The sequence below is a fragment of the Rhinolophus hipposideros genome, assembly GCF_964194185.1.
Source record: "Rhinolophus hipposideros genome assembly, chromosome: 9".
NCBI classification, from domain to species: domain Eukaryota; kingdom Metazoa; phylum Chordata; class Mammalia; order Chiroptera; family Rhinolophidae; genus Rhinolophus; species Rhinolophus hipposideros.
The window spans coordinates 6,073,838-6,098,290 of NC_138055.1; the positions used below are offsets into that span (position 1 = coordinate 6,073,838).

Sequence of the window (24,453 nt, forward strand, 5' to 3'; positions counted from 1 at the left end):
AGATGATCAGAAAATGCTCAAATATATGGTGATGGAAGGAGAACTGACTCTGGGTGGTGAACACACAATGGGATTTATAGATGATGTAATACAGAATTGTACACCTGAAATCTATGTAAATTTACTAACAATTGTCACTCCAATAAATTTAATTTAAAAAGAAAGAAAGAAAGAAAGAAAATGCTGATCTTTTTTTTTTTTTTTTTTTTAATCCCAACAAAGGGTCACAGGAAAATGAGAGACGTGATACAATGGGATGAACTTGGTTTTGGAATCAAAATATCAAAATATCTGAAATTCCAGTTTCACCACTAAGAAGTCATATGATCTTGGGCAACACATGTAACCGGTCTGAGATACAAGAGCTGACATTCTGAGAAGTCACACCTACCCTGCTCGGCTCAGAGGGTTATCATATTGAATAAGATCATTGAAACAATTCTTTGAAAACTTTTAGAACCTTATGTCCTTCTCAAGGTCACATCCATTCATAAAAAAATAAAAATGGCAAGATCGGACCAACCTTTGAGCAGTATGATCACACCCCCTTTCATGTGAAAACCGTTCTCTGGTGTTTCCAGCCCTTATTAATTTCTCTGCGTTCTGTGTTCTGACGACCTTTGACAGGTAAGTCAGTGCTTCCCCGTCAGGTGCTAAATCCATCTTTTATTGCTTCCTGCCTGTGAGTTTCATCTTCTCAGTTAGACTGCAAGCTCCTTGTGGCAGGGTCTGCCTGGCACTCGTTTTATATCTTACATCCTAGGACAGTGCCGTGACCTGCCGATGCTTAAGAAATAAGCATAATTGGCCAGCAGCCAGTTCTTCAACAAGATGCATTGAATTACCTTCAATGATCCCCCAGGGAGTTTTTCGGCCGAGGATCCGCTTGCCATTCACTTGGTACTCCTTGTCACTTCCCACCACAGCGAAGGGCATGCTCTCCTGCTGACAAACCAGACACACGTGCATGTCATCCTCCTGTCATCAGGGCCTCCAAGGGCAGGGTGGCATATGGTCCTGGGCCTCTAGCCTTGAACTGCACAGGTCTGCTGTTTATTCAGTGATCCCACTGCTGACAAGGGCAAGGCTCTTGTGTTTTAAAAAGAGCAGTGGACTGGGAGGCCCAAGTCCTGGGTCCAACCCTGATTGTTCCCCTGCCTCACTGGTTAACCTTAGTAAGTCAGCTTTCCTTCAACAGGAGAACACTTTGTACTTTTCATAGCATGTTACACATTTGGTTTGATCTGGAACGACTCTGTGAGCTAGCTAGGATAGACAGCCCTCTCTTAAACGATACCCACCCAACTGACAGCCAAAGTAACTGATGCTTTCCACTGGCCCCCAACCTGTCCCCTGACCTGTCGGAGCTCGAAGGCTACTTTTGATGTGCGTAGGCCCCTCTGCTCTACCAGGTGGTCGTACGTTCACCAAGAGCCAGCATTTCTTCCCAAATGTATTTGCCTGCTGTGTACTTATTATACGTAGTAATGGGATAAATTCACTACTATATAAGCTGAGGACATCTGAGTGGGGAGTTGTTTCTCTGAAAATTAAGTGGAATGTTTCAGAAAGGCACGATAAAGGTGAGTTGCTTTTGCACGAAGAGTGGACTTAATCTCAAAGAGGAATTGTCCCTATATGAAAACAAGGTTTAATGAATGTGATATGTATGTTTTAAGTGATTTTAACTCAATAATTTAGGAAAATGTTCATTTTAAAACAGTTATGATTGGTATGCATCATTTTTTTAATGATTTCTTCAAGTGACTGACCAACTACCTGTCTCAACTATATCAGATAAGGGGCTTCTAGTAGATTGTTCACAGCAGACGGGGAACACTCAAGACCAAAGCAAGTGATTTGTCCTAGATCACAGTGCGTTAGTAGAAAAGCCTGGCCTACAACTCAGGGTTCTGACATAGAACCCCAGAGCTGCAGAAGCTTGAGGGGGACCTTAGATATCACGTGGCCGATGGTTTACAAGCCTGATTCCATGAAGCCTGAAGATTCCTCGGAGATACCCCAGGGCCTGCTGACAAGGCAGGGCTCTGTGCCCTGTGTCACTTAGCCAAAGCAGCTGTTTTTGTGTTTTATATATTGGAGTTATGTCTGACATTTAATTTGTTTGAAGGCCTCTTGTAGGGAAAAAAAGCCCATGAGCCATTCACCTAGTCTGACCTCTCCATTTTACAGAGGAGGAAACTGAGGCAGAGCTCTGACTAGAGCATAGATAGGTTGGATCCCAGCCTGATGTCTTTCCTGACTGTGCCCTTCCATCATCCCACACCCTGGCTTTGCTGAGCGCTGTGCAGGGAGGATAAGCTTTTGTGTGGTGTGGGGATGGATGGGAGCATTGGCCTTCTGGGTGCAGGTCCAGCGTCCTGGCCAGGGCCACTGGTTCTCATCCTCTCCATGCCACTTCTCGTGTCTGGATCAGGCAAAGAGGCACAGGGAGTACGGTAGGGGAAAGCAGGTGAAAAGACAAACGTGCTGTGTGAGGCACATCCCACCGGTACCAAGCGGGTCGTCTGTGTGATGAACGGAGCCCCCCAGGCACCCACCCGGATTTTGTCATTCTCCGTCTTGTCCTCCAAATCCTCATCGAATTCCTTCTGGGGGTAGAATTCAATGCCATTTACTTCAAGCTCCTTGCGGACCTAGAAGTGAGGAAGAGAAGCAAGGTAGCCAGTGTCAGGATAATGGGAAGGGGGTGGAGAGAGTGTGTGTGTGTGTTAAAGTCAGAGGAATGAATGAAGTCTTTGATAATCTGGTCATCTCAGAACTTGAGGCCCTGGGCAGCAGGAAGATCCTGAAGGAAGTGCAAACCCCAGTGGTACAATTACGAGAGTCCAGCCTGAGGAATAGTCTGGGGTGCAGCTTGCTCATCTCGGGGTCCACAAGATTAGGATTTAGACAAGAAGCGCTGCTGAGTACAGACTCCACATGGGCAGTACTCGTGCTGCTACATATCATATTCCTGTCTGCAAGGAAGAGAGGTGAGTCCCCCCACCCCAAGCCTCTCTGATTGTCCTCTTTCAAAGCTTGGCTTAAGACTCACCTCCTCCAGGAAGCCATCCAGGACCTCTTCAGTGGTCTACTTGAGTGTAAGTTTCTTGAAGGCAGCAACTGTCTTTATACTTCTCTCGCACCCCCCTGCTCACCCCCATCTGGATGTTTCAAGAACAGGAGCTTACAGAAGACACCAATAAGGTCTAGAGGACCTTGATTCATTGGTCTAGTCCTTCAAGCAACCTAACATCGAGGAGAGGTTTCTCATGTTCGTGATGATTTATGTATTCAGTGGTCTTTGCAGGCAAGTCTGGGGGGTAGGAAGAAGGCAGCCTGAGGCTGCATTCACTTCTCCTCAGCACTGGTCCCCAGACATCACCAGCCCAGCCTCTTCAATGGTTAAGTAGGAGCTGGGTGGGATGTTGGGGGCAAGGAAGTTCAGGGAAAGGAGGAGGGGGACTTCTCACCCTTTGCTTGAATTCAGACTTCTCCTCCAGGGTCATGGTGTCAGCCTTAGCGATGACAGGGATGACGTTCACCACTTTGCTGAGGTGTTTCATGAACTCCAGATCGAGAGGGCGCAAGCTGGGGCCCAGAGAAGGTGGGATGTCAGAGCCACCTTGCCCTCCCCCATCCAGCCACGGCCACCACTCCAGGGCCACACTTGGGACAGGACTGGGCTGGGAACCTGGCTGAGGCTAAGAGGCTGTCCCTTCTCCTCTCTGACACATGTGCAGAACAGGCCCCAACTCGCCACCACCCAGGATCCACCTTCTCCCTTTCTCTTCAAATCCTGCCCATCTTTAAGCCCCACTCAAACCACTCCTTCTTGACATCTTTCTGACCTGGGGATTTCTTTCTCCTGGGAATCGCTATGGACTGTCGTTCCCACCCATATGTCTTTGTGTCATGGTTACTCATGTGTACCTTATTCTGCCTGTGGCATAGCACTTTTTGTCAAGCCTTGGACCAGCCCCCAGTTAGTCCCACAGGGGTCCAGCTGGGAGCTTTGCCCCTCCCCCACTTGAGGGCCCAGCTGCCCCCCAGGCTTGGGGTCCTGAATTGCCTCTAGATCGTAGTCAGGGGATTCACTGAGTCAGGCTGTCTGCTGCCTTGCTCTGACTTTGGGTTCAGGTTCTAGGGAGGGATACATCTACCCTTTTTATTGAGTTCCTGAGCCCCACCATCAAACTCCTGATCAAACCCCTTTCCTCCAAAATCTGGGGCCTCTTGCTTGTGTCATCCTCTCAAAGACTGAATGCTGGCCCAGCAGCTGGGTTCAGGAATACGTTAGGAGACCTCCCCAACAAGGTTGCCTGGTTGCCCACTTGGCTCTCTCCATCCTCTGTAGGCACTCCCTGTCAGGAAGCCCATCTGCCATTCACAACCAGAGTTCCCAGCATGCCCTCCCTGTTACCAGCCTTCATTTCTAGACACCTTGTGCTGGGCTGGCCACCCTCCAATACCTACAGCTGGGTCCCACACCCCTTCCAAAACACCAGCCCCTCTCCGGAATCCCTGCCCCTTCCCATTTTACCCTTCTTGCTGCCCCACCCCTACCCTAGCCTTGTGCAAGGCAGGTACCTACTGAATAAAGGAAGAGTCCTCTACTCCCATATACCAATTTTCTGCTGAAGTCTGAAGTCAGACTTTCTTGGGGAATCACAAGGCCATGAATGTATTGGGGTCCATCTGGCCCTCCCCAGCTGACCCAGGTATTGGGTATCCACTACAGGAGGGGCACGGACGATGCAAACCAGAGCTGGGGGGAGATTGGTACATACGAGTGACCCGTGGGGGAGATGAAGTAGAGGCAGCAGTGGACACGAGTGTCAGGGATGCGTTTCTTCCTGGAGATGTTCACCTCCTCCTTCAGGAACTTCTCGTACTGTTCATTGATGTACTTCTCAATGGGCTCCCAGCTGGGGGGTGGGAAGAAAGCAGAGGGATGTCCCAGGAGAACAGGGCCTGGGAGCTCATCTTAGGGACCGTCTCCTCACACAATCTTATTTCCAACCTTCCCTACAGGGTCTGGGGTACCAGCTTACCACCCTCCCTCAGACCCCATGGATGGCTTTCCTTGTTAGCAAGGCCAGAATTCCCATGGGGACCTAGACCTCTGACTGGGCTTTGGGAGCCTGCAGGACCTCACCCCACTCTGAAAGCAGCACACACTTGACACACCTCCCTTACTTCTTAGCTGGGAGGCTCCAGGGAAGGCTCTGTCCCTCTGTGAGGTTCAGTTTTCTCACAAGTAAAATGGGAGTAACAACGGGTGCCTGGCAGCATTCATGTAGGACCAGAAAGAACGTGTACAGTACTTAACGTAGCAACAGCACATAGAATACTCGGTCACGGCAATGATTCATTATTGTCATGACCACTGTCATTGTCATTATTACTTTTCTCCATCAAGGGTCATGGGTATAACCAGAGAAGAAGACAACCAGTCACTTTTCTAAGATTGCTCTAAGTTGTCTCATTCGGTGGCCCTGCCTGTCAGTGGCAGCTCCCTCACAGGAGCTCCATGGTCTCCACCCCTATCTGGGAGCAAACTTCTACCTGGAAGCTTCCATTCTGGGCAGCACATTACCCCGCTTGACTGGACGCTGACGCAGGTTTGCTCTGTGGGTTCTCAGAGGCTCTCTCCTCATGGCAACTCCCCTCCCTGTGGCCAAGCTGGATTTGCAGCCCCGATCACCTTGTTCTGTCTGCCCTGCCCAGTGGCCACCTCCAGGCAATCGCTCAGCCAAAATTCACTCTGCACTGTCCCCTCCACCTGCACGCCTAGCCCCCACGTGGGCCTCTTCCCCTGGCTCCTTACAAACCCCTCTCCACCTCCAGAGCGTCTTCCCGCTTAATCCACAGCATGGAGGGTGCAAATGAATCTGCACTGCGTTCAGTAGCTGCCCTGTCATCTTCAGGGCAGAAATCTCACAGGCGGACATGTACCAGTTTTCGTTGTTGATCTGGTCTCCAAAGCCAGGGGTATCGATGACGGTCAGCTTCATTTTGACACCGCCTTCCTCTATCACTGCGGGGGGAAAGGGGTGAACAGAAAAGGCACCAAGGGGTCACTCTTCCAGGTGATGCCAGGTGCCCTGCCGCCTACCAGCCAGGGAGACCCAGGCTCCTTCCTTCTTCCAGACCAATTATTGGAAAAGGCAAGTTTAGGGTCTTCCCCACCTGAACCCCTTTGTGCATGCCGTTCCCTGCACCTGGAATGCCCTCCCTACTTCTTTCTGCCTGTCTAAGTCCCATCCATGCTTCAGCATCCAGTTTCTTTCCTTCCTAATCCCCCTTCTGGACTTGCAGTCTAAGGAGTTGTGTTTCGGGCTTAATTCTATTCTCTTAAGGTTGCGTTTCATTTGTCTCACTCCGCAGTAAGCCCCCTTCTTCCCTCTTTCTGGCAGAGGCCCCTTTGACCGATGACCATGGTCCCTGCCCCGTCCTCACCGTGCCCAATAGCTTTGATCTCCACTGTCTTGGGGATCTTCTCCTCCCGGTTCCAGCTGGAGGCCTTGCGGCTCACTTGGGATTTGAAGAGCGTGTTGACCAGTGTTGACTTGCCCAGTCCACTCTGACCTGAGCGAGACAGGAGGATGAGAGGGCAGGAAGACCCCATGTCTATGTCCTGAGCCTAATATCCCTCCCCTGACCTTACAGGCTTCTGGAGCTGCGATCCAGGCCACACCTTTGTTTGACCACTCAGGCAGGTGGGATGGTGCCATGGGCTACAGAACTGAGGCAAACCTGTTAGATTCCACATTCTCTCCTTTCTGGAGCCCCAGGGACCATGGCAAAAGGGGACAACCTATGCATTTGTCTAGTACAGCAGTTTTGGTTTTGTTTATGCTTAAATTTTTAGTCTTTAATAATTCTAAAAGTCATGACAGAATTACTTTGCATTCTGATATGGCCCCAGTGCATATGTACTTTCACATGTCAGCAAAATGTGCCTTAGATCAGCTCTGTGAATCCCACAGCAGAGCTGTCTCTAGCTCTAGCGGAAGCAGTCCTGGAGAGACTAATCCCCACCTAAGGCAAAACAGGTACAGTGTAACAAAACTCATAAATATAAGACCAGGATTTGAACCCAAGGAATCTCGTGGCCCCATCTCCATTCTTTATTTCAACACAGAGGTTAGCATTTTGTGGAGATAAATGCCCAAGAGGGCACCGTGAGAAGAGGAAGCTGAGCAGGCAGGGCCAGGTCGTCACCTCCTCTTCCTTCATGATGGCTCCTTTGACTGGTTTTACATGTGCAGTTCTGCAGAAGATTTCAGTCCGAGGAGGAGTGAACGAAAAGGTGTTTGAAAACCACTGGCCTGAGCAGTGCTTCTCAAACTGCAACATGCCCAAGAATCACCCACCAAGCCTTGCCACTGACAGTGGCGTCAGCGTCACCTGGACACTGGTAGGAAACGCGGGGTCCCAAGCCCCAGCCCAGCCCAGCCCTGTGATTCAGAATCTGCATTTGAACAGGACATCCACGTGAATCATATGGACAGTAAAGACAGAAGTACTGGTCTTGCGCATTCTTGTGGCCGGAGGGCAAGAGCCTAAGGTTCTAGACCCAACCACCTGTTTCCCTGAATGCCTACGACTAGCCATATTTGCCCCTCTAGGTTCTTTACTGATGATGTGGTGGGGAGAGAGAAAACCGGATGAAACCAGCAATAGCAGGTAAGGTGCATTTCTCATTCCAACTAGTAGTAGCCACCTAGCCCGATGTGTTAAACAGGCTACCTCTGGGCTCAGTACTGAACACACGCCATGGCTGAGCAGCAGTGTCTGCCATGCTGCTGCTAGAAGTGGAGGTAGAGTGGTGAATGAGACATCATCGACCCTCAAGGAGCCATTTAGCGTGAGGGAGACCAAAACATAAGCAGACAATTACAATGTGGTGCCATAATCACTATGAAAAAGATAACCACAGAGTATTATAACAGCATGCTGAAGGGAACCTAATCCAGTCTCTCTGGGTTCAAGGAGGACTTCTAGGAAGGAGCAATAACTAGGCTGATCTGAAGAGTGACTTCGAATGACCCATGAGAAGCTGGAAGGGGGTTGTAGACAGAGGGAACAGTCTATGCAGAGGCTCAGAGGTAGGCAAGAGCATGGCAAGTCTAAAAGAACTATTCGTTATAAGTGAGGCGTAGTAAGATGGGAAGTGGTTAAGAGATGTGTGGAGAGGTAGACAGGCCAAAGACAGGCCAGACTAGCAGTCGAAACCCTTACACTTATTGATGGGAGGCTTGATGAGTTTTGCAGGTTGGAAAAATTATTCAGTCACTGGTGGACAATGGATTGAAAGGGAAAGGAGACAGAAGGAGAATCAGTACGACTCTAAGTGTGGCCTGTGGCCAGGGCCCATGAACCATTTGCTACTGTTTTTTGAGATAAGAAGTTTGCACCAGAAAGTAAGTCAAGTGTGTTAAGCACACTGTTCAGTTTAGCTGATGTTTTTTATAGCAACACTTTCCAGATGATTTGTAGCCTGGCCCAGCTCCTTCTGTTTGAGCAGCACGGAGTCAGGTAGCTACGGCAATCCAGGTAAGAGACCTAGCTCGCCCTAGGAGAGACGTGGACAGACTTCAGAGATATTTACGAGGTAAAATTGGCAGGACTTGATGATTGCTGGACTGGAGGATAAAGGATGAAGAAAGAAGGATGATGCCTAGACTCCTATTCCAGCAACTGGGTGAGTATCTCACTGAAATTGGGCAAAGGTCCCTTCCTGCTCTTACATTCTGTGACCTGGTGACACCACTTAGGACCAGTGTCCTGGAAATTCTCTCTAAGCTTTAAAGCACTACAAAAGGTCACAAATAAGACCACCCTCCCTCCGATCCTCCCCCCGCAGCTCTAGAAGGTCAGGGAGGACACTGGTGATGCCACACTCCTGAAAGCAGGCGGAGTGAGGCTAAAGCCTGGCTATGTATCCCCAAATGGTGACGGGCCAGGCTGACCCTCCCCCTGCAGCTCCCACCCCGGCATCAGCGAGCCTTGAGGGGAGCAAGGGGCCAGGCCTTTGTGCTCAGTACAGTGAGTGACATCTGCCCTCCCAGAAAGAGCTCAGCCTAGAGAAGCCAGGGCTAAGACCATCCCAGGGAGACAAATGGGATCCCCGGTGCTGCCCGCCCCCAAGGGCCTCCGGTGACCCCACAGCCCTCCATACCGACGACCATGATGTTGAAGTCAAAACCGGTCTTCATGGTCTTCTTGCGCATCTGCTCGATGATGGTGTCGATGCCAATGTAACCCAGCAGGTTGGAGTTGATGCTGACGGGCTTCATGGGCACTGCCGGCTTAGGCCTGGGCTCAGGCACCAGCTCTGACATGGCTGTGTCCGTCCTGGTCTCTGGGAGCCCTGCAAAGCCAAGGTGGGAGGGGTGGGTCGCAGAGGTCACAGGGAAGCCTCAGTGTTATTCTTTTGATACAGAATCCTACAGAAGTGGGACTGGAAGGACCTTAGATGTCACCAGTACGGGTCCATTTCACAGATGAAGAAACTGAGACCTGGGCAAAAGGACTTGCCTAAGAACACAAAGCAAATCAGATGCAAAATCTGGACCAGAACCCAGATTCTCCAGTTGCTGGGGCCACTTCAAAGGCACTCACTGCTCCAAAGTACCACATCTGTGTGTCTAACCCAGGGGCTTCTCCACCTTGGCACTGCTGATATTTGGGGCTGGATAATGATTGTGGGGACTGTCCCGTGCATTGGAGGATGTTTAACAGCATCCCTGGCCTCTACTAGATGCCAGTAATAGCCCAGACAACCAAAAATATCTCTAGCTAATGCTAAGTGTCCCCTGGGGGCAACACGGCCCTTGTGGAGAACCCCTGGTCTAAGATGTCTCGGGTTATTCCAATCTGAGTCATGCATCCCCAGATAAAGGGCAAAGGCTGTTTAGGATACTGGACCTGACATCTATTGACTATCACAGACCTCAGTTGCCTCGTCTTTTAGAAGCAAACAGGGCTACCGCTCTCTGCAGTGAGCACCACTCCTGGCTCCAAGCTCAGTGTCCCCTCTGTTCCATGAGCACCACTGCAAAGTTGGGGTGTCTGTGCCCTGAGGAGCCCCAGACACCTTCCTTGGCATGGTTTGGAATCTGTGGGAGATATCAGTCTCCCCTTCTGACCAGTAGGGAGAGGATGAGAGCCAGGTGAGGACAACCACTTGCCTGAGATGAGGCAGTATGTTCTTGGGATGGTGGGTGGCAGAAGAAAGGGGAGGCTGAGGAGCAGCCTCCTCCAGTGGGGAAAAGAGCACATCCGCTGGGTCTGGCAGGTCGCGGGCTAGTTCACACAGGAGAAAGCGGTGTGTTTCCTCATCAGGATAGGTTTCAGCATAGAGCAGCTCCATTTCCCTACCCTTACCGCGGGAGGTTGGTGGTGAAGTGGGAAGAGCGTGGCTCCGCTACCTGCCAGTCTGTGGACTTGGGCAAAGCAGCTGTGAGCCCCTTCTCCTCTGTGAACTGTGTAGGGTCACGATTAAGGCTTCAGTGAGTGTTACGTGAGATGTGGCATCCACACAGAGCCTCACAATCCCAGTCCCTCTTACCCCTCCCTCTTTCAAGTTCATGGGCTTGTCAGGGAGATGAAATGGTGCATGTGGAAGCACTTGTCAAAGGGAGATGCCCAGAGGCTAATTACACAGCATAGCTATTGGACTTCATGCTCCCGAGGACCCCTTCCAGCTTTGCCATTCTAGAACCCTATGGTTCCTGGTTTCCACCCTACAGAATCTCATGCTCACAGGAAGACTGATGGAGCAGCAGATGGGCATGAGAGCGAGGGGATGAGAGTGCCGCCCTCCCCCACCCCCAAAGCCAGCCAGGAGTCTGTCCTTATACCCCCACCACCTGGCCCTTCCATGGGTCCTGGCAAGACTCTCTCTCCCAATAGGAACCTGTTCTTTCCTTGTCACTCCCAGGCACAGCCAAACCTGACAAAGCCTTAGGAGCCCCCAGAGCCTGGCTGGGATCCCTCCTGCTTCCCAGGAAGCTGTTGCCAGCCAGGCAGATTGGCTCAGCCCCACAGCAGCTGACTCTCACAGCCAGGCCTGCTACCCTACTCTCCACCTCCCTGGCCCCACTCAGCACACCTGCACCGAGGGCCAATGCCCCATTTTCCCTGCCCAGCTGCTCACACACTGGCCTCTTCCATTCCCCTCATGCTTCCACAGCTGAGCCCATTTGGTCTCCACAACCCCTGTTGTGAGATAAATCCGTAGGGGCAGCGGGGGCTACCCCATTGTACAGACCTGGAAAGTGAGTCTTGTACTTATTTATAGGAGTTTCAGTAAGTATTCTTGTAAAGTGTGTTCTCACCATGACCTGCTCAGCGCTGGCCTGTCAACTGCAGCTTCCTAAAAGAGCATTCCCAAAGACAGACCGTGACTTCAAGAAGGGCCCTGCCTACTGTATTCCCAGGCAATTTCTAGGGGCTACAGCAGGACTGTGGCAGGTCCAGTCCACGAGCAGAGATCACCTTCATTCTCCCAGCAAGCACCTATTTGCGCCCACTGGGTGCACTGTACAGAGCACCTGCTGGTAAGTGCCCCAAACACAAGCCAAGTACAGGCCAGTTACAAGCTGACAACCACCACCCACCACCACAAGTGCTGCAAACGTTCGGGGGGTCGCTGTGTCACAGCCTTTGCTGGAAGACCCTGACCCCTCCAGCCCCTGGCTACTTCCTGCTCTTCTCTCACCATCAGCTCAAGGACTACCCCTCAGGGAAGCCTCTGCCTTCCCATCTGGTGTAGATGCCCCTCTTCTGGGCTGCCTTGGCCCCCTGAGTGCCTGTACTCATCTCATTCATTCATTCATTCATTCACTCCACCCCTTCCAGCCTACTTTATATGCTGTCAAACAGGAGTCTTCTCCAGCCAAACCCTAGACTAAACACCAAGGACACTTTTGGACCCCAGACAATGTCAGTGCCCCGAGGGCCCACAGTCTGGTCAGAGTGCCTGAGATGTACAAAAAGACTTCCAAGGTGCAGGATAAATGCTGCTCTGGAATTGGATTCTGTAGCTCCATCCTCTGCCGCTACAGACCCCCAGTCCACCTGCCAACCCCAGATGGGCAGCTGGACCAGGCTTGACTCCTGGCTCGGTGACCCCTATGAGCCTCTGTGTTCTCCTCAGGAAAATGGGGATAGTACACACCTTGCTGGGTTGCTGTGAGGGTTATACAAAAGCATGGACATAAATTACCTGGCACTGAACATATGCTAGTCCCCACCCTTCTTCAGGGCAGGGGCCGCAGTTATGTTGCTGTGTCCCAATGTACCTAGCATAACACAGGCACTCATGAATGAATGATGAATGAATGAATGCCTCATTGAGGGGCGGATGTCACTTCAGAGCCATCACCTTTCTCTTCCTTCAGACAGGGCTGCCCTGGCAGAGCAGCTGACCCCCAGCCAGCAAATGGCTCTAGTGTAGTCCAGTTAAGGGGATAGACTCTGTTAAGACAGACCTGCTCCCTCCCCCACAACAGGGATTGGAGGGGGACTCCCCAAGGTTGGGAAAGAGCTCAGGATGGGATCACAGCAGGATGTAGCTCAAGTATGCCATCCTGTTTAAGTGGTCCTTGGGGTCCCTCCTACCCTCCGAGCTATCCCAGAGCCCTGGGGAGAGGAGAGCTGTCTGCAATACCTGCCCCATCTGTGCTCCAGCAGAGGCATTGTCTACTTGACTCAGCTCTAGCTGAGTGCCCCCCAGAAACAGCACTGCCACCCCCATGCCAAGCAAGGACTCTGGTGCTTTCTTTCACAGGCGAATGAATGGCTTTGTCTTTGTCTGGCTCAGGGACCCCACCCCTCAGTTGGGAAGGTGGCAGCAGAGGGAGGAGACCTTTCCAGACTACCACCTGCCTCCTTGGTTTAATGGAATGGGGGTGGGGAGGCTCTTCCTTCCTTCCTGAGCTGGAGATCTTCCCCAGCCCCCGGCCGCCTTCAGGACCCCACCCCCAGCAGCAGAGGCAATTCCAGTCCACCCCAGCTCCAGCGCCCCCACCTCAGGAAAATAATCACAAAAGATATCTTAGTTCTTTCCCATTCGCAGGAGCAAAGGGCCCTGGGACCCCCCTCCCCCCATCCCAGTCCTCTGGAGGCCAACGAGTTCCCTTGGAGACCAGCAGCTGGTGCCAGTCTGTGTGGGGGAAGGGGTCTGTGTGTCAGCGCACCCGTCTCCTATCTGGCTGTAGGTGGCCTGATACCTGTGCGTGGAGTGCGTGTGGGTGCATGTCTTTGTGTGCTCCGGTGTGGGGCTTTCTGTGCGTATGTGGGTCCCTGATCGTGTGTCCGTGGGTCTCTGTGTCTCCCTGAGTTCCCGTGGGTGCATTTCTCCGGGCATGTATATCTTCGGGTGTGTGCCACCGTGTGTGCGTGTGTCCGTGTAGATGTCACCACGCGTGGGCTCCTCGGCGCAGCAACCCTCCCCCTGGTAACACTTCCAGCTGGGCTTTTCGGGGCGCAGCCTCCTCCCGGCGGGCGCCAGTGGCCCGGTCAGCCCCCTACCTTTGGACATGAATCCTCCTTTGTCTCTGTTCCTCCCAGGAGATGCTCAGGGCGCGGGGCTGCAAGGCTGAGCGGGGCGCGGGCTCCTCCTGGGCCGAGCGGCCCCTGCCGCCGGGCCTCGCCCCTCGGTGCTCTCCGCCCACCCGCCCGGCCCGCGGCCCCGCCGCGCCGCCCCTGCGCCCCGCGCCGCCACTCCCGCCCGGGACCTCGCCTCCGCTCGCTCGGCGCCGCGCTGCCCCTGCCTGCGCGCACCGATGCCGCCGCCGCCGCTGCCACCCACACCACGTGACCCGCGCGCCCGCCGGTCCCGCCGAGGGCCCCTCCCCCGCCCACGGCGCCCGCGCTCGCACCCGCTCCCCGCCCGTCCGCACGCGGGAGCGGGCACCCGGCCCCGGCTGCGGACCGCCCGGAAGGCGCGCGGGGGCGCTGTGCCCGCTGACTCAGGATGCTGGCCGGGCCGGGTAGGGTGCCCGCATCCCAGTCCCGGTCCCTCGCCCTCAATCCCGCTCCGGCCTCTTACCCTCTAGCCTGAGGCGGAGTGGGGGCACACGGGGCCGGTGGCAGCAGCGGGCGGCGGTGCGCGCGCGTGAGTCACGCGGTGGTTGAGATGTTGCGCTGGCTCAGCGCGGTTCTGCCCAGGCGCGGGCGCCAGTGGAGCCCCGAGTCAGGGGCCCAGGTTCCAGGCCCGGCTCCAGAACGATGGGCCCTATGACCTTGAGCTGTCAGGAATTTTCCTTAGCCTCGATTTACCCGTCAGGAAAATCCTCCATGCATTCGGTCAGCATTAATGGACAGCACGTGGCCAGGCCGTGGAGGAATGGGGATGTGGATGACCCTCCCTGTCCTCGAAGGGCTCTGGGTCTAGTAGGGGAGACAGAAAGTTGGATTGCCCTGATGCAGGGAGGTGGAACATGCACGAGGTGCTGTGGGGGCATGGGAGGGGGTACTCTGAGGAGAGAGGGATTTGCAAGGTTTTCTTGGAGGAGGCGAGGACCGAGATGGAAAAGCAAAAGGAGGTGGGAGGGAAGAAGGGAAGGGCATTTGCTGAGAGGTGGCGGCAGAGGTGAGCAACCCCGAGGCGAGAACTGCATGGTGTTGGTGGACAACTCAGAGTCCCCAGTTGAGGCCGAAGCAGGGAAAATTCCAGACAGGGCTATAGGGCTAAGAGGCCGGAGAAGTTCGAAGCCTTGGAAGCCAGGTTTAAGCAGCTGGACATTAAGGGAGGATAATGGTGAGTCACCAGCGTCTGCTAAGCTGTGAGCTCTGCCATCAATTGTGTGACTTCCTGTGACAGCTGGGGGTGGGTGGGGTGGGCTGTGGCATCGCTGGGCAGAAGCATGGAGAGGAGGGGGCAGTGAAGTCAATCAACCGAGTTGCAAATAGCCTGGAGGAGATGAAGGAGGGAGGAAGAGATGGAGGGCAACTAGGTTTGTCGTGTGGTGGTGCCTGCAGCTGAGAGAGTGCGAGGAGGGAACGCAGGAGTCAGGTCGGGAAGAAAAGCTGCCTCTGGACATGCCCGGAGAAGTCCGGGTAGAGGAGTCCAGCAGCTGACCACACTTGCATTTCAGGAGACAGGGCTGGGCTGAAGATGGAGGGAGCACTGGGATGACAGAGGGAGGCATGAAGATAGAGCAGGGGTGAGCTCCCCCAGACTGAGTGTGCAGTGCAATGGGAAGGGGTCTGACACTGGAAGCCCCAGTGAAAGTGTTGGCCTAGGTAAGACTCTGAGCCTTGGAAATGTTGGCAAGGTGACAGCCCAAAGTAGGATTCCCAGATCTGGGTTCCCATTAGCTGACTGCCACCAACCAGCTGCATGGCTTGAAGCAGGACAGCGTCTCTGAGACCAAATAAATGTGTAGCCCTGTGTTGACCTATTTATAGTTTGTGTAGGACTTCCCGCTATACAAGTCTCCGACTCACCTTTCAGGACTAAAGGGCTGGGAAAGAGGGACCCAGAAAGAGAATTCCAGGTGAGGCAACTTTTAAGCAACAGCTGTCTTCCGGAAAGGCTGAATGTGAATGATTTGGGTCTCAGGTGAGGTCGCTATTCACATCTAGAGGAGCGCAGCAGTGGTGACTGTTGGACAGATCACCTCTTATTGAAGTGCTGGTCTGTATTTTCATATGGATGGTTTGCTTTAAAGATGGACTCACCTATAAATGACCTGATTATTCCAGCGCTTCAGGGAACACAGAAACAAGCATGGAGAATGCTAGAGGAAGGAATGGGCATAATGGTTCCTGCACAGGTTACTCCTGTAAACCTTCCTTCTGGTGACTTCCTTGCACCTGACCTGTGACTGGCAGAGTGGGACCCGGCTCAGGGTGCATCTCCTGGGTCTGTCCTTCCCCGGTCCTTTTTCCCCAGCACATTCGACGCTGACCTTAGAGTCCCCCCTCCCTTTCCAACCTATCTATGTATAGTCTACCTCCAGTCTTCCCAACCCCCCCACAGCAGCCCGGGGCATCTCCAGCCAAGCTCTTTGCATTTACCTCTGGTCTCTCTGGCCAGGTCTGTGGTGACATCTGCTGTAAAATGGTCCAGGGCTGGGACTGTGCTTCTGCTTGACACCAGTGGATAGGTGGCAGTGTCTGCTGTGGTCAGGTTAATGACACTGTCCAGTGTTGTGTCCCCAACGGCTGGGTTTAGGGTGACTGGCACAACAGAACCCATGGCTGTGCCCTGCCTCCTTGTGTCCAAAGCAAGAGATTCCATGTGTATGTCCTGCCTGGCTGGATTCGCTTGAGCCAAAGCCAGGGCTGGGTCTGGACTCGCTGTGTCCAGCCTTTCCAGGTCTGGGGCTGCCAAATCCACGGCTAGGGCCCCTGTGGTTAGATCTGGCTTGACTGCGTTTGCTGTAGTTATGGCTTTGCCCAGCTTGTCTGCGTCTGGGGCTACTGGGTCCTTGACTGGGCCCTGCCTGGCCATGCCTGCTGTAGCCAAGGTCGTGGCTGTGCCCAGTTTGCTATCCAGAGCAGGGAACTCTGTGTCCAGTCTGGATGTGTTTCTTGTGGCTAAGTTGACAGCCAGGCTAGGTCTGTTGGTGGCCATTGTGGCTAAATGTCTGGCTGTGCCTGGCCTCGGTGTGTCCAGAGTAGTCAAATCCATCGCCATCATAGGCCCCATGGTCGGGGTGGCCCTTTGGAGGTGCACCCGGGGTCTCGGGATACCCCTGGGCCGGGACTTGCCTCTTCCTGGGGAAGCTCTGGTAGGCACGTGGGCAGTCATTGGGACAGGGTGCCTCTGAGCCACTGAGCCTGGCCCTGCAGGGCCTGGTGGACTCTGGGCCAACCGAGATCTGAAGGGTAGGGCCAGGTAGGAACTCACCAGGGGCTTCTCCACCACCGGCATCCTGCTGGGTTTGGCCAGACCCGGCTTCCCTGGGCCCTCCGGGTGGACAATGCCCCCTGACACTAGTGTCACAGACGGTGGGTCTGGAGTGGGCAGCCTCCCTCTTCCTTGGGTGGCAGCCTCCCTGCCCAGGGTCGGTACACCTTCCCAGTGAGAAGGTAGGGGGCCCAGGGGCCATGCCTGGCTATTCTGATGGAGTGTTAAGGAGATGGAGCTTAGCTTCCTGGGCACAAGGCTGTTTCCAGTCTCCTGTGGGGGTACACTCCGGGCCCGGGTGCCACGGTTCGGTCGGCTGGAAGCCTGTGGGATGTGGCTTTGGGAGAAGGTATCCAGACGGATGGTCTTCCTGAGGACAGGAATGAGAGGTGATACCCCTCCAGGGAGCTTTGAGGGGTGGGTAGGGCACCCCAGCAGGTGGCTGTGGGAGAAGGAGTTTCCAGGCCCGGGGGCTCCGTGTGGCTGCATCTCAAAGTCTTGGTCCATCCAGGTCTTTCATCTTCCCCTGAGGCAATTAACAGAGAGAAAGGGCCAAGTAGGGGTGAGGTGCTCTAGCCTGGAGGCCCTCCTCCTCCTGACCAGCCCTCCCCCTCCTGACCAGTAGGTAGCCCTGCCAGGTCTGAAGGGGCCTTGTTTGGGGGACTGTCAAATCCTCAGAAGAGCACATATGTCTCTTACTCCAGTCCTCCTACAGCTCCACCTGTTACATTCCTATACACACCTTACACGCACGGGCACTCACACACACACCTACCCAGATACCTCCCAGGTGGTGCAGAAGAATGTTTCAGCAATGGTGGTATTCGGTGAACAAGCTGCTCCTGGCACAAGAGAACTCAGTGGGGGAGGAGGGGGTACCTCTCCCTTTGCCTGGATCTGAGTGTGGTCCTTCTGTCAGTAAACAACTCCATGGAGGTCGCATACACGAGTTCAGGGACCCTCAGGACGGGCGGTGGTTGTTGGAAGCCTATCTAGCTCTGCCCCTGGGCTCCCACCCACAGCAGCCAAAGTAGGAGTCAGGTGTCCATGTAGGAAGCTGAGGGATGAGCAGTTTGGCTTGGGAACAAGGTCTGCATCTGGGGCTCCTGGAAAGAGCCCTGGGTGGGGCTGCTGCTGGAGATGATTTAGAGTTAGAGCTGAGGAGGGCCCTGGAGAAGACGGGGCTTAAGTGGAGAAGTAACAAGTGCTGGCAGGAGGACACTTGTCCAGTGAACAAGTCCAGGGATGGTGCTCCATGGGGCCCTGCTGGGCAGAGAGGCAGCAGGGCTACTGAGGCGAGCGCAGTGGGGAGCGTTGGTTCAGTCTTTGGTGGCAAAGGAGGGAGGCTGGGCCTGGGTGGGGTAGTAATTCACAGAGAAGGCCCAAAGGTGCGCAGTGTGGCGTCTTTCTGAAAACCCACCATGGGGATTTCTAGGCTGCATCCTGGGGGAGGTGGGAAACAAGGCACAAGTGCCCTAAGGCCCAGGCCGAGCCATGCCACAACAATGTTCGGCCCCTGGAAGACGGCCCAGAGGGTCTGCAGGCAGCACCGGTCACTCCAGGGCAGTGTGACACAGGGCTCAGAGGGGAACACAAGTGGAGGGAAGGAGATGGGCAAGGGTGCTGCTGACATTCTCTGTGGGCTGGTGGTGGGGTTGGAGGCGGCCACAAAGCACAGGGGTAGAAGCCACAGGACAGCCTGCAGATGGGAAGGAGGGGAGACAAGAGGCAGTCCAGGACTTGGCCGGTGTGGGTGCGCCATTCCCCAAGAGGGGCCCTAGGGCCCCCAGGTGGCCAGCTGGCGCACACTCCGGGCTCCATGTAACTCACCCTCTGGAACAAAGCTGTTTCTGTTACTTTCAACACAGCAGGCTAGAACATGATGGGGGCGGGCGGGGCTCATGGGAGCCGGGAGTGATCCTACAGCCAGGTCCCTGAGGTCTGGAGCTCGGGGTCTTCACCACCCCCCACAGGGGCGCCCCAGCCACATATTTGTACTCAAGACGGTGCCAGCCTCCATCACTTCCGCAGTTGGCATATCCCTGCAGCCCTGCCCTCCTGCCCTATTCACAACCACATGCACCTGGGCACACACGTTTACCCTAAACTTAACGGCAAACACCTACCGTCAGTGTGCATGCCCCCGCAGGGAGCAGGCCAGAGGACAGGATTTCTGAGACCTGCTTCTTCTCAGATCCCCGTCCGTTCACTAGGCCTCCACCCTTGTCCATCCCTTGGTCCTACCCCTCCCTCACCCTACCCCCAAACACACACACACAAATACCCACCTACCTTGATTAGAAAAGAAGAAAGGTCCGCTGTCCCTCAGTCTGAGAAGCTGAGGCTCGTGCAGGCCCCTCACATCCTCTGCACCCCAAGTTTGGCCATGGCAACCAACTCAGGGGCCTTGTCCCTGCAGTTCCTTCATGGGCTTCCACTCAACGTCCAGGCACCAGTCCCCAGGCCAAGGGCCCAGCCCTCTCCTGACCTATCCCACCAGCTACATCCCGGGCTGGGCTGGGCTCTGGGGCGGGGAGGGGCTGGCTTCTCAGGAGTGGGCGGCAGTGAATGGCTGCTCTGAGCCTCTGGAATCCTGAAGGGCCATGGGGCTCAGAACAGCCGGGCTGGGCTGCCCTGGACTCAGGGCCACCTGGGGTGTAGTACCCTGCTGCCTGCCCTCCCCAAATCTGTTCTGTCACCCACGGACTCTGACCCCTGGAGAGATGCCTCCAGTAAAGATACTCCACGTATGGCCACACTCAGGCGGTCCCAGAACCAACCTTATTTCTGCTTTCCCTCTGCATTGCCGCCATACCCTGTTTAGTTCTGTGACTCTCAGGCCATCTTGCCCACCCACCTGAGGCCTTTCCTCAAGCAAGCTGAAATTCCTGGAGGCTAAAGGAAGGGCTCTCTCCTTCAACAACTATTCCCTGAGCCCCTGTGTGCTCCAGCTGGCCCCTGTTTAAGGCCCTAAGGATGCAATGCTAACCCAGCCCAGAGCCTGTGAAGACCCACAAGGCCACCCAGCCTGGCTCTAGCATGTGGGCTGGGCTGGGCACCCTTTTCTGCTTCTGTCATAGCAACAGTAATAATAAAGATGGTGATAATAATAGCTACCATTTACTGAACACTTACTAAGTGCCAGGGCTAGGAAGGAGCTCTCAGTCTGTTCAGGAAGATGGGGGTATAAATAGATCTTTACAGTAACTATAATACAACAGTGACAAGAGAAAACATCCCGCCAGCACTCACTCTGACCCAGGAATTAGGCTAAGCATTCTCCTGGCATCTCCTTTAATCTTTGCCTTGTCACCTGCCTTTTGCTGATGCGACATCGCAGCCCACACAATGCTGTGTGTTCTGGTCTTTTTTTCCTGTGTGTTGCTCTCCTTAGCGAGTAAGCCACGTTGGCCAATAGACCTTTCTGTGATAATGGAAATATCCTATATCTGTGCTTTCCAACGCAATAGCCACTAGCCACAGGCGGCCATTGAGTACTTAAAATGTGGCTACAGTGACCAATGGAATTGTTTATTTTATTTCATTTTAATTAGAAGCTGTCATATTGGACAGCACAGTTCTGAAGGGCCTGGATGTTATTCTCTGAGTCCCAGGGCCTGGCAAGAATCAGCCTCAGTAAATTTCTATAGAATCAACAAATGAATGAATGAATGAATGAATGAATGGTGAATATGTAGACCTAGGACCTTCCCCTCTTCTTATCCGTTCTCACCCATTTGAGCTACAGGTTTTCAAACTTGTGAATTAGTTACCAGGACAACCTGCTGGCCATCCAGTAGATTGGAGAGGGGAGCTGTCTGGAATTCTTCCCCCTTCCCTCTTTGCTTTGATACATGAGGACCAGCCTGACTTGAGGAAGAACAAAGGGGGGCTGGAAGAGGGGACATGTTCTACCTGGCCATATTGGTTAGGGGGAAAATTTACTGGCCACCCCCCAGTAGACTGCATTATCTCTGAGATGCAGAAGCCTTGAGCTGAAGCCAAAGGTCCTGGGTCCCCTCTCCACTTTGGCCAATACCGTGCTGTGCAACTTCTATGAGATCACTTGCCCTTCTGCGCCTCAATTGCCTTTTCAAATAGGGACCAGATGCCCTCATGTAGTCTGTTCTAGCTTGAAGATCTAGAATTCCTCCATCTGGCTCCCTGCCAGGCTATTAGAGCCTTGAGAGCAAGGAATGAGTCTCATTCATCTCTATTTCCCCTGCCAGTCGGCTGTCTGCCAGCTTTCTCCCCCAATGTTGAGGGGCCTGAGGACACTGCGCGCCCATTCATTACTACAGGCCGGGGTTCAGCTGCCCTCTAGTGGCTCAAAGTAGCAATGACCTCCTCTTATCTGTACACAGTTTTTCCCCACCAAGAGATTGACAGAACTGCAAGTGGCCTAAAAGGACAGACCTCCACCTAAGCAAAAAGATCATTGTGGTGGCCTCTCAGACAAGTGGCACGAGCACTGGAGTCACAAGCTTGAGTTCATTACAGCTGTGTGATTTTGAACAAGTCACAATCTCTCTGAGCTCCAGTTCCGTCATCTATAAAATGGGGATTATGTCAGTCAGGATGGGTTAAATGATGCTACAGTAACAATTCCAAAATCCCAGTGGCTTCTAACAAGGAAGAGCTATTTCTCATTCATGTTTCATGTGCCCTGTGGTTTGGAGCAGCTGAGGCTCTGCTCCATGTCATCTTTACACTGGGACCCAGCAGTCACCTTCAGGAGCTGCTGGTCATTGTGGCAGAGGGAAGGGGGTGGGGGGGTGCTGAATCATGCACTAGCTATTAAATGATTTGGCCTGGACTCACTTCTGATCACAACTCAGTGGCGAGAACTAGTCACGTGACCTACCCAACACAAGGCGGCCATGGGGTGTAACCCTGCCAGGTGCAAGAGCTGAAGAGCCAGAAATATTTGGTGAACAGCACTGCTGACCCACTCGCATGGTTGTAAGAATGCAGTGAGAAGTATGAGCTCAGACCACATTAGCTATTCAAATTGTTGCCTTGTAATTCTGATTTCCTTTTCTATTTACCCTCATGATGTCCTGAGACTTTGGCATCAGTTCCAGCTGTTTACAGCTGCAAATACAGAGAGGAAATGGACTTGCCAAGGTTCACACAGTGAACCAGTAGCTGGACACCCAGTTTCCAGGATCCAAATTCTGAGCCCCTCCCATAAGATGGGGTAGAAGGGGCTTCCCCCCCCGCCCCCCGGGGTTCTCTGTAAGAGTGTTGACTGACAGTGCGATAGTCTTTTGAGGGAGCCCTCAGCCTCTGCCCGCTTCCCAAAGCTAGTCTCTCAGCCTTCCCAAGCCCTTCCTCCTTGCCAGAGTGGAGAGCTGAGGGGGTGGAACAATGACAAGCCTGTGCCGCCCTCCAGGACCAGAGTCCGAACATTGCAGCCATTCCTGCACATTCCCGCCTCCTGTCCTCCTTTTCTGGGCCTGGCCCAGAGACACCCACTGTATCCTGACAGCTCCCAGATGGTGGGAAAGGAAAGCTCCCAGGACTGCAATGCCTCCCAAGGCATTTTAAAAACCTGCACAACAGCTTGACCCCCAGGAAGCCTTCAGGCCTCTCTAAAGTCTTAGTCTCTAAGCAGAAGGGTAGCCACTGGCAAGAGTTCCAAAGAAACCGACCCCATTCATCTCACAAGCTTGCTTTCATGGAGGCCCTACCCAGTGCCAGGCAGGCTGTGGCCTGAGACAAGGAGACGCCATTACTGCTCTTCGTAGACACATGAACAAATCACAACACAAAATTAGTGCTGGAATGGGGAAAGCTGCCGATGGGGTCAGGGAAATCTTCCTAGAGGAGGTGACAATTGGAAGGTCACCAGGTTCTCTATCTGGACTTAACCCTTACTTGAAAACCACTTTCTGGTTTGCAGTCTCCACTCCCAGCCCTTACTGCCATTCCATGCTTCACCCACATGACCCCACTCACCATCCTTAGAAAGGACTGGGTTCTCTCTACAGCTTTGAGCTTGCCCGCTCCTCTTTCCCTTAAGGGAAAACTCTTATTCAGTCCTCAAAATCCAGCTCAATAGTTATATCTCCCAGGATGCCTTCCTTGACAAACCCCTTCCCCAAGAGTTAGGCACCTCTTCAGTTCTGTTTTCAGTTTTTCACACATACTTCTCTTGCTGCAATTACAGTTTTGTAATTTGTCTGTTTGCACATCCGTTTGCCCCTCCGTTTGTCAGCTCTTTTGATTCAGGGCTTCTTTGTCTTTACATTCTTGAGGCCAGGCCTAGTGCTGGGTTAGAGCAGGTACATGACACCCCCCTGTAGGGCTCCAGAGGCTCGCTGTACGCACAGCATTTATACAGAAGGCTTCCGCCTGGCTACCTCATTTGACATTTGCCGCAACCCAGTGAGGCAGGTGGGGCAGGAGTGATGGGAAAACAACCAGCTCTCTGCAGAGAGCCTGTCATGAGCTGAGCACAATGCTGGGCATTGCGGGGGTGGGGGGTGGGGTGGGGGGGGACATTTATCTGGATTCTCAGTGCCTGGCACACAGAACTGGTTGATGAATTCAATTATATGTCTGAGTGCTAAGGAAACTTGCCCAAAGACATACAGTTTAAACAAACAGTTTTATAGGATTTACTGTTGTCAGGCCCTAACCTCAAGTTGTTCCCAGTACAGTCCTCACATGTCCTGGCAGATGGAAAAATCTGTCTCCATGCGCACTGGCCTGTTTCTGTAGGCTCTGCCATCTGGGTCAACCCTCCCCCTTGTAAAAGAAAAAATGCTGAGGACACAGTCTGTCGTGTGCCCTTAACACCCCATTTGAATCATTTCTTTTTAGTATCTAGAATCAGAAAATTTGTCTTCCGTGAAGAGTCTGTCTCTCCCTTCTATCACATAACAGGAATAAAATAACCTCTTTGTGTTTCCCCTTTCTCTCTGGCTGCCAGGAAGCTCAGAGACAAGTAAAAGTTTTATAGTAGGAGTTAAGAGTCACAATATTTCTTTCTCACCCCCATGTACGTGGCTCCTTTAGCTGAAATCTTCTTGGGTCCTTTATGAGAAGAGCAGATGTAAATAAACATTTATGTAATGGGCCTTGGAGGACAGACTGGGAAAGAACCCAGGTTTAAGGGCAGAAGGCTCAGGCGAGTCCCTACGTTCTCCGCACCTCAAGCTGCTCCTCGGCAGGCAGCACGTGGGAGGCCCTGCCGCAGCCTTTGGCGGAGGCAGCTCTCCTGTGAAGAGGATCATTTACTGCAGAGGCTTTGGGGATGTCACAATCAACATCTTCCCTGCTGAGGCTCTGAAGCTCGTAACCTCGAACACATTCACACTTCAGACCCAGTGCGGCCAGAATTTTGATTTTTAAAGAGAAGTCGGGGGCGGGGGGGGGGGGAAGAGATTTTCATGTGAAATTTCCTGACTCATCAATGTTGCCAACCAATTTGCATGTTTTTCAAAACACTGTGTTGGACAAACCAAACTTGGCTGCAGGCCAGATCTAGCCTGAGGCCCTCCCCGGCTCAGCTGGTCAAACCCATTCCACCTCCAACAGGGTCTGTTTGATGCCCTGGCTGGCAGTAGGAG

The 24,453-nt window shown here is 53.4% G+C and overlaps 2 protein-coding genes across 5 annotated transcripts; both read right to left on the bottom strand.

The window, feature by feature from the left end:
• Positions 1-230: 230 nt before the first annotated feature.
• Positions 231-14,290, bottom strand: LOC308502391 (neuronal-specific septin-3). 4 transcript variants are annotated; one of them, XM_081060213.1, is made up of 9 exons: positions 13,549-13,736; positions 10,203-10,317; positions 9,191-9,382; positions 6,466-6,594; positions 5,962-6,043; positions 4,794-4,931; positions 3,477-3,594; positions 2,562-2,657; positions 231-942 (listed from the first exon to the last, which is right to left on the bottom strand). In XM_081060213.1, exons 2-9 carry the CDS (start codon positions 10,291-10,293, stop codon positions 760-762), a joined length of 1,029 nt encoding a protein of 342 aa, XP_080916339.1. In that variant the 5' UTR covers positions 10,294-10,317; positions 13,549-13,736; the 3' UTR covers positions 231-759. The 4 variants fall into 4 exon arrangements, with proteins under 4 accessions (XP_080916339.1, XP_080916338.1, XP_080916341.1 ...); XM_081060212.1 differs by having other exon boundaries at positions 235-945; positions 13,549-13,733; XM_081060215.1 differs by lacking the exons at positions 10,203-10,317; positions 13,549-13,736 and adding an exon at positions 14,069-14,290 and having other exon boundaries at positions 236-945.
• A 1,289-nt stretch (positions 14,291-15,579) lies between these two features.
• LOC308502579 (uncharacterized protein) lies at positions 15,580-17,383 on the bottom strand (the record flags this gene model as incomplete). Its single annotated transcript, XM_081060502.1, has 2 exons — positions 15,580-15,602; positions 16,042-17,383. 2 exons carry the CDS (start codon positions 17,381-17,383, stop codon positions 15,580-15,582), a joined length of 1,365 nt encoding a protein of 454 aa, XP_080916628.1.
• Positions 17,384-24,453: the final 7,070 nt, after the last annotated feature.

Excerpts from the sequence above, each read along its gene's own strand:
- LOC308502391 (XM_081060212.1), bottom strand. The coding sequence starts at position 10,293 with ATGTGCTCTTTTCCCCACTGGAGGAGGCTGCTCCTCAGCCTCCCCTTT. Across the intron at positions 9,383-10,202 it reads AACATACTGCCTCATCTCAG|GGCTCCCAGAGACCAGGACG; the intron begins GCAAGTGGTTGT and ends TTGGCTTTGCAG. Across the intron at positions 3,595-4,793 it reads ATCTCCCCCACGGGTCACTC|CTTGCGCCCTCTCGATCTGG; the intron begins GTATGTACCAAT and ends TCTGGGCCCCAG.